Here is a 14,537-nt window from a genome sequence, read left to right as displayed (position 1 = left end):
AATATTACATTAAAGATGCATTAATGTAGCTGTGGAAATATTTCTTTAATGCATTTTATGCATCAAGTTATACTCTATAATAACACAAACATGATTAATGTCAGATACTAACTGTGTCAATCTGTTCCTACTTAATACAAATTCAACTTAAAGACCAACTTAGGAACTGAACTGGTCTGTAAGCCTGGGGCTGCCTGTAGATGTACAGGTGATATAAAATCAGGACTGGAGAAACATTTTAAAAGTCAATAAGAGATTACTTCCCAACAAAAACTGTAGCAACACATGTGTACCTACAGAAAACTTGAAGAACTGTGTATCAATGGCAACGTTTCATTCCTTCATAGGGCAAGGAAAGAGACATAAAAAGGCCTTGAGTCTGATGGCAAAGCATACCGAGTTTAATGTAAACTAAATGTCCATGGCTGGTACTAAATGCTACTGCCCACTAATTAAATATAGCCACTAAAGGATCTAATTTCTTAAAGAAGCAGTTAACCAGAATCTACTAGATCTTCCACCTAGATCTACGTCTCCCCTTCTTAAAGAAGGAATGTGGAATTCGCAATAGGAAAACTCCCTGTCAAAGAAATCAGTAGCAAACGTCCACTCATGCTAATCCTTTCCTTTACCACCCCCAAAAGTGTCATACAGTGTAGGGGTGGGAATCAAAAGGACTTAGAATGAGACCAAAGCAATGTCTTTAAAACTTGGGAGATAATGTTTGTATTCCATAATAATTTTAGTTAGATGAAAAATAAAGAAGGGAGACATGTACAGAGGGCCTTTTAAAAGTTCATAGAAACAAATCTTTCCACCTCAATTTTCCATAATAATCTTTTAATTTCTCTCTTATATGTAAGTCTGATCTCAAACTCAAACTCACCACCATCAAATCAATGCAGATTGATAGTGACCCTATAGAACAGGGTAGAACTGCCCCTGTGAGCTGTTGAGAGTGTAACAGGAGTACAAAGCCCTGTCTTTCTCCCATGGAACTGCTGGTAGTTTCGAACCATAGACCTTTCAGATCACAGCTCTTATAAGCCTGATAGACTCACGTATATTATTCTTTCTCTGCCACTGTGATGAATAACACAAATCCAGTTGTTTCAGAGAACAAAAGTCTTGACCAAGAATCTGCTTCAAGAAGTTTTAACATCGTTCAATACTTAGCAATTTTACCCACTTGAAGAAAATACCCCTATTGCTCCCAAGTCCATTCTGACTCCCACAAACTGAGGGGTAGAGAACTGTCCCAGACTCTTAGGGTTTCCACGCCTACACAACTTCACAGGAAACTGCCCCCGCTCTCTCCATGCAGCAGCTGATGGGTTTCAACTACTGACTTTTCAATGAGCAGACAAGCAGTTAACCACTGTACTACCAGGAGTCCTTGGAGTAAATGATACATATACTAAACGCTTAAATACCTTAAACATTTCTAACACATCATTAGTTTGTGAGTTTGTGCTATACAACCATATTACAAGTTTGTTTTCTGAGTATTGCAGTAACTAAACCCCAGCAGAGTTGGATCAATTATAACTCAGGGTGAACAGTCTTCAAAGGATCACGCTACTTCATATAGAAGATCTCTACATAAAAGTTTAAAAGCCTAATCTAGCGCCTCAAATAAGCACCAATGGTTCAGATTTTTCATTTTGTTTTCAAAGGAAAAAAAAGAAGGATAATCAGAAAACTTGTTTTACTCCTCCCAAAATAACTCACAGAACTGCTGCTGGATGCCAACGCTTCGTGATGTTCTGTACCGGTGCAAGATTTTGGAGAACTGGGAGGAGTCCGAGAAGTACATACTAGATGAACCATGTGATACTCATCTTGCTACAATTAGAGAAGATCATATTTAAAGGGGAGTACCAGGAAATGTGCAGTTCAGAAAGGCAGTAGCGCTAAGCTGAAGTACTTTAGTTCCCTTCTTACACAGTCATTTTATTACCAATAAACTGTCATTTGAGTTAAATCAGCCATTTCAAATATGCGGCAATGTTTTTAAATTTGGTATTTTCCCCAGACGTAGAAAATTTTAAATATTACTTGTTATCCCCCCCAAAAAAGGTTACTTGCATACCATGCAGTACTGAAGAAAACAATAATGTACATTATATCAACTCAACCTCTTATTTCAATATAAAAACATCTAGCTCCTTAGGATCAGCACTAGAAGAGACACCTTTAAGCTTAGGTCTACAAATCCTAAGTAGTAAATAGGAAATATTTCCATTACTTGAGACACAGAAGGTATAAATGAAACTCAAATAATCTCTTCATAATCTTATTTCCGTTCATTTTTAGCAAGGTGATATAAGGTTTTTTTGTTTCTTTATTTTGCTTTTAAAGTCAAAGGCTATTTTATCTGTAACATGTTTATACTGATATGTACAAAAGTATACATTTGCAATAATAATTTATTTTCTATCTGTTTCCAGAAAAGGAGACCTACGACAAAAGGAAAATAATCCAAGAAATTATAATGGGATGGCATTCTGGCTTACTGATGACATGAATACATTTATTTACACTTCATCATAAAGAATATGCAAGAAGATGGAAAAGAAAAACAAATAAAGAGAGCAAAACAAAGAATGAAAGAGCAATTTTAAAAAGAGGATGATGAAAAGGGAGAGAGGACAGGAGAAGTTCATTGCTAAAAGAGAAGAACAGCTACTGAAAACTTATCAACTGTCTACAATGAGCCAAGAACTGAGAACTGTGCTTAGCTCTGTGGTGACTCTCTTTTGAAAGAGGCTCGTGATACTGCAGGGCGACCAGACTAACCCATCGGAGCCCGTTTAGGGAAAAATATAAAGCAGTCTTTCACACAAAACTGAAAAGCACATTTCATGCTTTAGAATTTTGAGAAAGAAGTTGATGGTGATATTAAGAAGGCTTCACTGAGACAGCAGTCTAGCACAGCAGATGGAAAACATTCCTAATTTACAATGTCCCTTCAGCTTCTAAATGGCAAATATTAGAAACCATCCAAGTAGACAATGTTTAGCCTTCAAAACCTAGTTTCAAAGATCATAGTAATCACAACTAACTCATAGTAGCACTTCATTTGCCTATGTGGAATGTTTCAGTAAAACACTAACTAAATAGATAATGCTAATGGTAGCATTTAAGTGAAAAAACCAAAGGGGTACACTGACTTTAATATCCAAATATCCATTCAAAATAGAACAAATACTTTGTTCAAAATGTTTTCTCTACAGTCCTGTGACAGTTTTTAAGTCATCTGTGTCTGAATACAGTTCTGACAGCAAACGCTTTTTAGTGTTCATGTGCAGATGCAAGCTATCCTTGTGTCAAGATAAAATAGATCTGCATTTCAAAGGTCAGAGAGCAGAAAGGTTTTTAAGCATAAAGAGAAATGAATCTGCTGCAAATCCCATCCTTTGAGAGAAAAAGACAGAGAAGTTATTAACAAACTGAAATGACATAATTTAAATGAAATATCAGGCAAAAGCCACACTGGAAAAGCTAAAATACCAATTTATCTAAGCAGACAGAATATACTGGCAGAAATGTTTTAAAGTTTCCCACAGATTTCCCAAGTCATAAGCATTTAGGAAAGGACATAGCTTATCAAATGACAATAAATATCCAAAGCAACATGAAGAGAGAAGTCAAAGATATTAAGGCAAAACATCTAAAATTAACCATTCAACTTGGCTTGCTATATTCACAAACAAAATACATTTCAAATGCAGGGCTCTAACTGTATAAATTCCACAAACGAGCTAAAAGACGTACTCATCAAAGCAACTAGCATTAAAGCTGGTTGCATAAAAACCTATACTGAAATACACTTTAGGTATGAGCATCAGAATTCAAAGCTTACTAATTGGTAGATCATTTGGGCTTCATTCTCCTCCCTGTCCTGAAATTAAATTCTTAATGCAATTAATCTGTATTAAAATGTCATGCTATTTGCTCAAAAAATGATTTAGCAGAGACTAGTATCAATAAAAATCCATCACTAGGTACTTGTACATTCTGTTCTGCTCCTCCACTGATAAGTCATCATTGCTTTCTTACAAAGATTACAAAATACCCAAATACCAATAGCAATATTTAATTCTATTTCAGATGTGACTGTCAGATTGGCAGACAAAACTGTTATACAGACTAGTAGGACTCTATCCCCATGTTCTTTACTTTCTCTTTCATCAGGGTATCCAGAGAAATTAAGGATCTAAAAACTAAATTGACTTGAGTATGAATGAAACATCAAAACATATCTCTTCTCACATTTTAATGATCAAAACAGTCACAGGAAAGCTTACTTTTCTGAGAATGTCTTTCAGCTGCAGATGATCGGGAAGCAGTCTGCCAGAATACACCAATCTCTGATCCTTTGTTAACTAAGAAATGGGACAAAGAGAAGAATTCCATTTTTTTTTAATTAAACAAACTGAAGGTTAGGAGTAACATGTCTAAGATTTGGTAAAATAAAACTCCTTTTAGTCACAAGCAGAGAACTCAGATATAGTTGAAGAGTTATTTTTCTAACTCCCACCTAAGATATGTAAGAGCTCTGCAAAGGTGGGAGGTGCACGAAAGGGGGCAGAGAGATCCCAGCAAATGGAAATCTATCTATTGTAGGTATCACAAACTGCTGTAATTACCACCAAATACATTGTTGGAGTAAAAGAGGTATTGGAGTCTTTGTAGTCGGAATGTGATAAAAGGACTGTCGTTAAAAACCTTCAATGTGTGTTAAAACTTCAAGGTCACCGAAGTTATTGAGTTTTGTCAGTATTTTACATCTAAAAAGTACACAGAAGATTCCTTTTCTTTACTACCATATCAAGCAGAACAATTTATTGGTTTTCATTCAAGAATCATGAGGTTTAGTTAAGTAACTATTCCATTTTTCAGAATTCCTGCCACTCACAAAAACCTTTCTACACTTTTCAAATTTTCAAGAAAAATCAACACAAGTACATGGAGATTCAGTTTTCACCTTCCTATGAACTGAAGTAGGAAATAATGTTCTAGTGATTTCCATCATATTCTGTACTCAATAAATCTAAAAAGTACTCACACAGTTAATATGAGAAGACTTAAAACTGAAATTTGGCTCTTAGCCCCATAAAGCCTATTTCATAAATGAAGAACAGTCAAGTGTTTCTTTAAGTTATTTTGAATTCTAACAAAATAATTACATATTATCTCTATCAGTAATCCGATAGACCACTTATTCTACCATCATTAAGGGTGGAAATGAAATATTTAGCCTGTAAAGTATAGCACTAATTTATAGTCTTTGCTGATACTAAACTCATCTGATTTATTATACAAGTTGTACTGATAGTAGCCCATTACTATGAAAGGAGCAATCATATAGTTAGTATCTTAGAATCAATTTTTCTCAAAGTTAGTGATCACGTTCAAATAAACTCCTACTTTCCACAGTCACAAACATCAATATCAGGAGAGAATGCAATGATATAACAAAATGGCATGGTACAGAAATTAGAACCCTGGCGCAATGCTAGTAGGACTTTAAAAGGCTTCAGCAACTGTGAAAATAGTTTGGTGGTTCCTCAAAAGGTCAAACACAGAGTGACCCTGTGACCCTGCGATTCTATTCCTAGCTAGATACCCCAAAGGGTTGAAAACATAACTCCTCACAGTAGCCTTACACTACCGAGATAGAGGAAACTATCCAAATGCATGTCAACTGATGATATGAGGGGGTACCCAAAATGCAATGGATTTTTTTTTTTGCAAAGCTATGTATTTACATTTTTTTTCAAAGTAACCTTATCACCTTCAAAGTACTCTCCATTATCATCTAATACATTTGTCAAATCTATGATTCCATTCTTGGTAACACTTTTCAAACTCATTTGTTTGGAACGTTGACAGCACCTCCCTGTGTCATCACCCCTTGTGAGTCATCATGTCACTGTCCTTTCATGTCCCTCTTTATTCATGGAAATGAAAGCTCACAAGGAGAGAGGTCAGGTGCGGACAGTGCATGGGGCAAGGGAGGCATGCTGTTTTGTTTTGGTTGTTTGTTTTCCAAAAACTGGCACACTCCGATGGCTGTGTGAGTAGGTGCATTGTTATAGTGGCAAAACCAGTCCCCCGTCTGCCACAAATCAGACCTTTTTTGTCCTGCACTGTTACACAATCTTCTCAGAAACTCTATATAGAAAGCCTGATTAAAAGTCTGACCTAGTGGAACGAATCCAAATGCACTATCCCCCTCACACCACATCCCTTTTTGTTCTTTTTGCAAGGGTAGGGGGTGGGTTATTCCCCTAGTATACCACACTACCTATGTAGCATTTTCCATGCAATGGGATATTGAGCCATGAAAAGGAACGAAGGACTGGTGCATGCTATGCTTTAGGGAGTTTGTTTTTTCTAATCGTTTTATTAGGGGCTCATACAACTCTTATCACAATCCATACATATACATACATCAATTGTATAAAGCACATCTGTACATTCTTTGCCCTAATCATTTTCAAAGCATTTGCTCTCTACTTAAGCCCTTTGCATCAAGTCCTCATTTTTCCCCTCCCTCCCTGCTTCCCCCCTCCCTCATGAGCCCTTGATAATTTATAAATTATTATTTTGCCATATCTTGCCCTGTCCGACGTCTCCCTTCACCCCCTTTTCTGTTGCCCGTCCCCCAGGGAGGAGGTCACATGCAGATCCTTGTAATCGGTTCCCTCTTTCCAACCCACTCTCAATCTACCCTCCCAGTATCGCCACTCACACCCCTGGTGCGGAAGGTATCATCCACCCTGGATTCCCTGTGCCTCCAGCTCCTATCTGCACCAGTGTACATCCTCTGCTCTATCCAGACTTGCAAGGTAGAAATCGGATCATGATAGTGGGGAGGGCGGAGGGGGGAGGAGGGACATTTAGGAACTGGAGGAAAGCTGTATTCTTCATCAGTGCTAGGTCGCACCCTGACTCATCTCCTCCTCTAGACCCCTCTGCAAGAGGATCTCTAGTGGCCAAAAAATGGGCTTTCGGTCTCCACTCTGCACTTTCCCCTTCATTCACTATTGTAAGACTTTTTTGTTCTGATGATGCCTTATGCCTGATCCCTTCGACACCTCGTGATCACACAGGCTGGTGTGCTTCTTCTATATGGGCTTTGTTGCTTCTGAGCTAGATGGCCTCTTGTTTACCTTCAAGCCTTTAAGACCCCAGAGGCTATCTCTTTTGATAGCAGGGCACCATCAGCTTTCCTCGCCACATTTGCTTATGCACCTGTTTGTCCTCAGCGATGGTATCATGGAGGTGTGCACCCAATGATATGATTTTTTGCTCTTTGATGCCTGATAATTGATCACGTTAGGGAGTTTTTAAAACATTGAGACTTTAAAATATTATGCTAAGAGAAAAAGCCACACAAAAAAGTCACACATTCTATGATTCCATTTACACCCAAAGGCCACAGAGATGAGAAGTTAATTAGAGGTAGCCAGGGAGAGGGAGGAGAATGGAGAGTGACTGCTAATAAAAAATAAGGTTGGGTGGAGAGGTCTGGGAGGCTGGCCCCAGCACCATAAATTAAGTGGATTCCTGCCCCTCCCCCAAAAAGAATTTGTCCCAAAGGACGCCATTGACTCTGCAGCTCTGGGAGATGGACATATTTGATCAGAGCACACGGGAGCAGATGAAGGGGCAGGAGGAGAGAGTGGAGCACAGCCTGGCCCACCAGGCCGTGATGATGATGTTCCTGAGTAGAGCAGCCAGTCCACAGAGAGAACAACATGGTTGGCCCCACTATGAGACATGATGCCCCTCAGTGACTAAGGGCAATACAGGGGACAGCACCGGAGACACAGTGTGGGAATTGCACCTGACTTGATCCCACCACACCGAGGCAAATCACTGGGGGAGTGCAGCGGAACAGCAAGGGAATGGAGTGGCAAGGTCCCCAGGGAATGCTGAAAGTGGACTTTGGGGCCAGGGCGTGGTGCCCCAACAGAATGGACTGGAAAACGCTCCTAAGGGCCAGCAAACGATCCCTGAACTAACTACAAGCTTTTCTCTTGTGAACTGTTTTGTTCTGTTCTTTGTCAGTGGTTTGTTTTGGTTGTATTGTTGTCTGGTTGTATACTGTTGCTTTGTTTTCCTCTGTCTAGTTTTCGTGCATGTTAGTGACTCCACAGGTCTGTCTGAATAGGACAGGCTGGATGAACTATCTGGAGGAAAAACAACAGGACCGACAGTTCTGGGGGGACTTGGGGTGGGGGGGTAGGGGGGGTAAGGAAGTGGTGTTAACAAACCCAGGGACAAGGGAAAAACATGGGACCCCAAATGGTAGAGAAGGGGGAGTGGCAGGCATGGTGGGAAATGATCAAGGGTAAGGTTGCTTAGAGAAGAGGTATACTCTAGCCCAGGTGGCGATGAAGCAAGGTAGTAGGGCAGGAGGAAAGTCAAGGGAGATGGAGGAAAGAGCTAGGAGTCAAAGGGCATTCATGGAGGTCTAGACAAAGACATGTACATGCAAATATATATAGGAGGATGGGGAAATAGATCTATGTGTCTATATTTATAGGTCAAGTATTAAGGTGGCGGAAGGACCTTGGGCCTCTACTCAAACACTCCCTCAATGCATGAATACCTTCTTTTATTAAATTGGAACTCTATGATGCTCACTCTCCCAACACAACGGCTGGAGCCAAAGTGGGTGAACAAGTAAATGTGGTGAAGAAAGCTGATGGTGCCCGGCTATCAAAAGAGATAGTGACTGGGGTCTTAAAGGCTTGAAGATAAACAAGCGGCCATCTAGCTCAGAAGCAACAAAGTCCACATGGAAGAACACACCAGCCTGTGTGATCGAGTGGTCCCAAAGGGATCAGTTACCAGGCATCAAAGAACAAAAAATCATATCATTGACTGCACACCTCCATGATAGGATCGCTGAAGACAAATGGGTGCATAAGCAAATGTGGTGAAGAAAGCTGATGGTGCCCGGCTATCAAAAGAGATAGTGTCTGGGGTCTTAAAGGCTTGAAGGTGAACAAGCGGCCATCTAGCTCAGAAGCAAATAAGCCCACATGGAAGAAGCACACCAGCCAGTGTGATCACGAGGTGCCCAAGGGACCAGGTATAAGGCATCATGCAAAAAAAAAAAAGGTATAAGTGTGTGTATGTATGTGTATATGTATATATGTATGTATGTATGTATAGATATATATATATATATATCATATTAAATGAAGGGGGAAGTGCAGAGTGGAGACCCAAGGCCCAAGTGTCGACCAATGGAGATCCCCTCATAGAGGGGTTTAGGAGAGGAGATGGGTTAATTAGGGTGTGAGGTAGTATCGATGAAGAACACAGCTTTCCCCCAGATCCTGGATGCTTCCTCCCCCCAACTACCATGATCCGAATTCTACCTTGCAGGGCTGGATAGGACAGAGGCTGTACACTGGTGCATATGAGGGTTGGAGGTACAGGGAATCCAGGGTGGATGATACCTTCAGGACCAAGGGTGTGAGGGACGATGCTGGGAGAGTGGAGGGTGAGTGGGTTGGAAAGGGGGAACTGATTACAAGGATCCACATGTGACCTCTTCCCTGGGAGAGGGACAGCAGAGAAGGGGAGAAGGGAGACTCCGGATAGGGCAGGATATGACAAAATAACGATGTATAAATTACCAAGGGCATATGAGGGAGGGGGTAATGGGGAGGGAGGGGGGAAAAAAAAAAGAGGACCTGATGCAAGGGGCTTAAGTGGAGAGCAAATGCCTTGAGAATGATTGGGGCAGGGAATGTATGGATGTGCTTTATACAATTGATGTATGTATATGTATGGATTGTGGTAAGAGTTGTCTGAGTCCCTAATAAAATGTAAAAGAAGAAAAGAGAAAAAAATGATTAGGGCAAAGACTGTACAGATGTGCTTTATACAATTGATGTATGTATATGTATGAACTGTGAAAAGAATTGTATGAGCCCCAATAAATTGTTAAAATTTTAAAAATGCAAGAAAAAAAATAAAATGAGTCACGCAAAAAAAAAAAAAGGTTGATTTTTAGGGTGTTGAAATGGTTGGCAATTAGACATTGATGAAGGCTGCACATATTTGTAAACTACTAAATATCATGTAAGTGTACACATCAAAAGGGCAAATTTTAAGTGAATTGTTTCTCAAGGAAGCTTTCAAAAGTCCATGGAAAAGGAAATTTAAAAGTAATGGAATTTTCCATAAACCTTTTGAAGCCTCCTACTATATATATATATATTTACATTAAGTTAAATACTCAATTGTTTTTAAATCAGGGAGAATTTAAAAGAAAATTTTAAAAGAAATTTTCATGTGCCCAATTTGAGCTAAAAAATAGTCTCTTCAGTGTAAATAAATACCAGTGAATTTAGATATCAGACAAATCAGTTATTAAGCACAACAAATTCAACACAATAATGAACTGGCTGGATTTTTAACTATTTTGGTCTTCTAAGCTATAGCATTGAAAACTATAGAGAACTCAACTTAAATTCAACTCAACTTTTAGGAGTAATATATTTTTATTTATCTAGACCTGTTACTAATAACATTGTTTTACTTGAAATGAAAATTCCATTTTGATAGTAAATCAAGTAATGCTGGCTGATATAACAAACTTTAGGAACACCGTGGCTTAACACAATAAAAAGTTATCTTCCTCTCCAAAAATATCACCTATCACATAATATTGACTGGCAAATAAGGTACCAATTAAATAAGAGTCATCAAATTCTATCTTCAACCACCTCTGCTACTCCACTGCAGACCAAGTATAGTGATAGACGATAGTGCAGTCAGGTGAATTACCAAATTGTACACACTCTGAGGAGCCTAGAGACACAACCATCCACACTAAACAAACAGCCTTTTAACTCATGGGGCAAAAATTGTTTGCTACCTGTGGGATCGTGGTTATGCATTGGGCTACTAACTAGTGTTTGCAGTTCGAAATCACCATTGACTCCTCGGGAGAAAGCTGAGCTTTTTCACTCCCAAAAGAGGCACAGTCTTGAAATCCCAGAGAGACAGTCCTACCCTTTCCTATTGGGTCACTATGAGTTGGCATCAAGTTCAGTTTTATTTATCAGACACTGCTAAGAACAAAGGTGAGGAACACTCATCTGCTGGTATGATATACAAAAATGAATCTTAATCTGTGGAAACACTTTTTTTCCTCTTAAAATGTTTACATCTTCCTCTATCATAAGTGATTGTTTCTTTAAGGTTTAATATCAAGAATAGATAAAATACTATTCACTTCAAATGCATTTGCAAAATCAACAATGCTTTCATATTTCAAGAAAATCATCTAGCTTGTATCAAAGTTATGTTTACCACAAAGATTAAATGAGTATCTCATAATTATGTCTGACTTAATCATGTTTTAGTTAGAGCTGGATTAAGGCATATGAGTTGCCTGAATAGTGATAATCATGCATTCAAATAGAATATGAATGACACATGTATGTATATGTATATGTATATATGTAAATATACACACACAGGGCTTCTGTAAGTTAGGTGACATTTTAAATTACAGGATAATGGAATGTTTCCACCTACTTTCTGAAGCCCCTTTGTACATGTTCTTTTGTGTCTCAGCAATTCATGATGGAACTTTTTAAAATGCGATCATAATGTTAGAAATTGAATTCAAAAGTGGCATGGCCCATATTAGTGGAATGAGATGTAGTGGATTATCAAACCTTCGTGGATGTGGGTACTAAGATTTTTACTATAGACCACTTTTTCAAAAAAAAATATTCATTCAACAAGAAAATGAGTCTGTGAGCTTGGTTTCAAATATTCATGTAAAATTCTACTGATCTCCCACCTTGAAAACTTGACTCCACCAATTGCTTTAAACAGCTCATACTTCAATTTTGATATCTGTTTCAAAATCAATGCTATAATTGTAAATAAAAATAGTTCCTAAAAGAATATTTAATGATTATTACAGCAAATTACTATATCTAATTTTTAAACAGATCTTTCACTTCTTAACTACCCACGCGATCTAAAAACTCATGGACAGCAAATCGATTCCAACTCATTGTGACCCTTTAGAACAGGGTACAAGTGCCCCTGTAGGTTTCTCAGACTAACTCTTTAGAGGAGTAGAAAGCTTTGTCTTTCTCCTGCAGAGCCACTGGTGACTTCAAACTGCTGACCTTGGGTGTAGCAACCCAACACATACCCACTATGCCTCCAAGGATCCTCAACAATATTTACTTCCATGCATAACAAGGACAATGCTGTTGTTAGGTGCCACTGAGTTGGCGCCGACCCATAGTGATCCTACGCAGAACAGAACTAAACACCGCACTGACCTGCGCCATCCTCACAATTGTTCCTATGCCCACTGATGCAGCCACTGTGTCCGTCCGTCCCACTGTGTCCGTCCGTCCCACTGTGTCAGTCCGTCCCACTGTGTCAGTCCGTCCCACTGTGTCAGTCCGTCCCACTGTGTCAATCCGTCCCACTGTGTCAATCCGTCCCAGTGAGGGTCTTCTTTTTTGCCACCCTTCACTTTACCAATGACGATGTCCTCCAGGGACTGGTCTCTCCTGACAATATGTCCAAAGTATATAAGACAAAGCGTGGCCGTTCTTGACTCTAAGTAGCACGCTGGCTTCCCATCTTCCAGTATAGATCAGTTTATCCTTCTCCAGCACCACAATTAAATACATCAATTCTTCTACGGTCTTCCTCATTCAATGTCCGACTTTCACATGCATATGAGGCAACTGAAAATTCGATGGTTTGGGCCAGGCACACATTAATCCTCAAAGTAACTTCCTTGCTTTTCAATACTCCAAAGAAGTCGAGCAGATTTACCTAATGCAAGGCAAAATCCTTGACAACTTCAACCTTTTCTCCATTTATCATGATGTTACCTATTGGTCCAGTTGTGAGGATTTTGGTCTTCCTGCCTTGAGTTGTAAAACATATTGAAGGTTACAATCCTTGACCTTCATCAGCAAGTGCTTTAACTCCTCCTCACTTTCAGCAAGCAAGGTTATCTCATCTGCATACTACAGGTTGTTAATAAGCCTTCCTCGATTCCTGAGGCCACTCTTCACACAATTCAACTTCTCTGATGATTTGTTCAGCTTAACAGATTGAACAAGTATGGTAAGAGGATACAATCCTTTTGCAAAACTTTCCTAATTTGAAACCATGGAATATTCCCGTTCTGTTTACACAACTGCCTCTTGACCCAAGTACAAGTTCAGAATGCACACAAGTGTTCTGGAATTCCCATTCTTCTCAAGGTTATCAGTTTATTATGGTCCACACAGTTGAATAACTTTGCATAAACAATGAAACATAAGTGTACTAGTCCAGATAGACTAGAGAAACAGAGGCATAAGCTTGCATATGTGCATAAGAGCTTTATATACAAGAGCAATTGAATATTGAGAAAACATCCCAGCCCAGTCCACATCAAGTCCATAAATCCGATATTAGCCCAGATGTCTGATACTAATCTATAAATCCTCTTCAGACTCACACAACACATGCAATGATGCCGAATGCAGGAAGATCACAGGCCAGTGGGTAGAAAGTCTTGTGGATCCAGTGGCGGTAGAGACAACTCAGCACTGGCAGAGGTCTGTCTCCATGTGGTTCCTTCAGCTCCAGGGCTCTAGGTAGCTCCATGTGTCTTGTCAGCAAGCATGTCTCACAGGGAGTGTGTATGTGTCCCGTCTCCAGCGAGCTATTTATCCCCTTAGTGCCTCCAAATGAGGCCATCAAGCTGCAACCTGATTGACAGGCTAACTTCAAATTCCACTGCTTCACTCTTCAGTCTCAAACTGACAACAGATTATGTAACTACCACAATAAGTAAACATATTTCTGGTATTCTCTGCTTTCATTCAAGACCCATCTTACCTCAGTAATGGTATCCCTTGTTCCACAACTTCTGAACTTCTGGCAGTTCCCTGTCAATATATTGCTGCAACCATTGTTGGATGATCTTAAGTAAAGTTTTACTTCTGTGTGATATCAATGACATCATTCTCTAGTTTGAGCATTATGTTGGGTCTACCTTTCTCTGGAATGGGTACAAATATGGATCTCTTCCAGTCAGCTGGTAAAGCAGCTCTCTTCCAAACTTCCTGGTATAGACCAGTGAGTGTGTCCAGTGCTGCTTCAGCACTGTGAAGCATTTCATGGGTATTCCATCAATCCCTGGAGTCTTGTTTTGGCTAAGGAATTCAGTGCAGTTTGAAGTTCTTCCTTCAGCACCATTGGTTCTTGTTTATATGCTACCTGAATGGTGGAATGTTGACTCATTTTTCATGGTTCAGTGACTGTGTATCCCTTCTATGCTCCCTCCTGAAATGGTGGGATGTTGACTAGTTTTTCATGGTACACTGACTCTGTGTATTCCATCTTCTCTTAGTGCTGCCTGTATCATTCAATAGTTTGCCTACAGAATTGTTCAAAATTGCACCGTGTGGCTAGAGGTTTTTCCGGAGTTCTTTCAGTTCCAGATATATTGAGCGTGTTCTTCC

At 39.5% G+C, this 14,537-nt stretch overlaps 1 protein-coding gene across 2 annotated transcripts in view; it reads right to left on the bottom strand.

Annotated features, from left to right (window-relative positions):
• The window catches only part of HERPUD2 (HERPUD family member 2), a 61,009-nt gene that overhangs the window by 31,704 nt on the left and 14,768 nt on the right, over nt 1-14,537 (bottom strand). Inside the window, exons 2-3 of one of the 2 annotated variants that reach the window (XM_075558196.1) lie at nt 4,311-4,388; nt 1,732-1,845 (exon numbers count right to left, since the gene is read on the bottom strand). The exons of the other annotated variant lie outside the window; for it this stretch is intronic. Coding sequence (XP_075414311.1) covers nt 1,732-1,845; nt 4,311-4,388 — 192 coding nt within the window. The remainder of the gene's footprint in view (nt 1-1,731; nt 1,846-4,310; nt 4,389-14,537) is intronic. 2 annotated transcript variants of the gene reach the window in all.

This window comes from Tenrec ecaudatus, chromosome 9 (genome assembly GCF_050624435.1).
Source record: "Tenrec ecaudatus isolate mTenEca1 chromosome 9, mTenEca1.hap1, whole genome shotgun sequence".
Taxonomy (NCBI): Eukaryota; Metazoa; Chordata; class Mammalia; order Afrosoricida; family Tenrecidae; genus Tenrec; species Tenrec ecaudatus.
The sequence above is the reverse complement of the archived record's forward strand: the minus strand, read 5'-3'. Positions and strand labels throughout refer to the sequence as shown.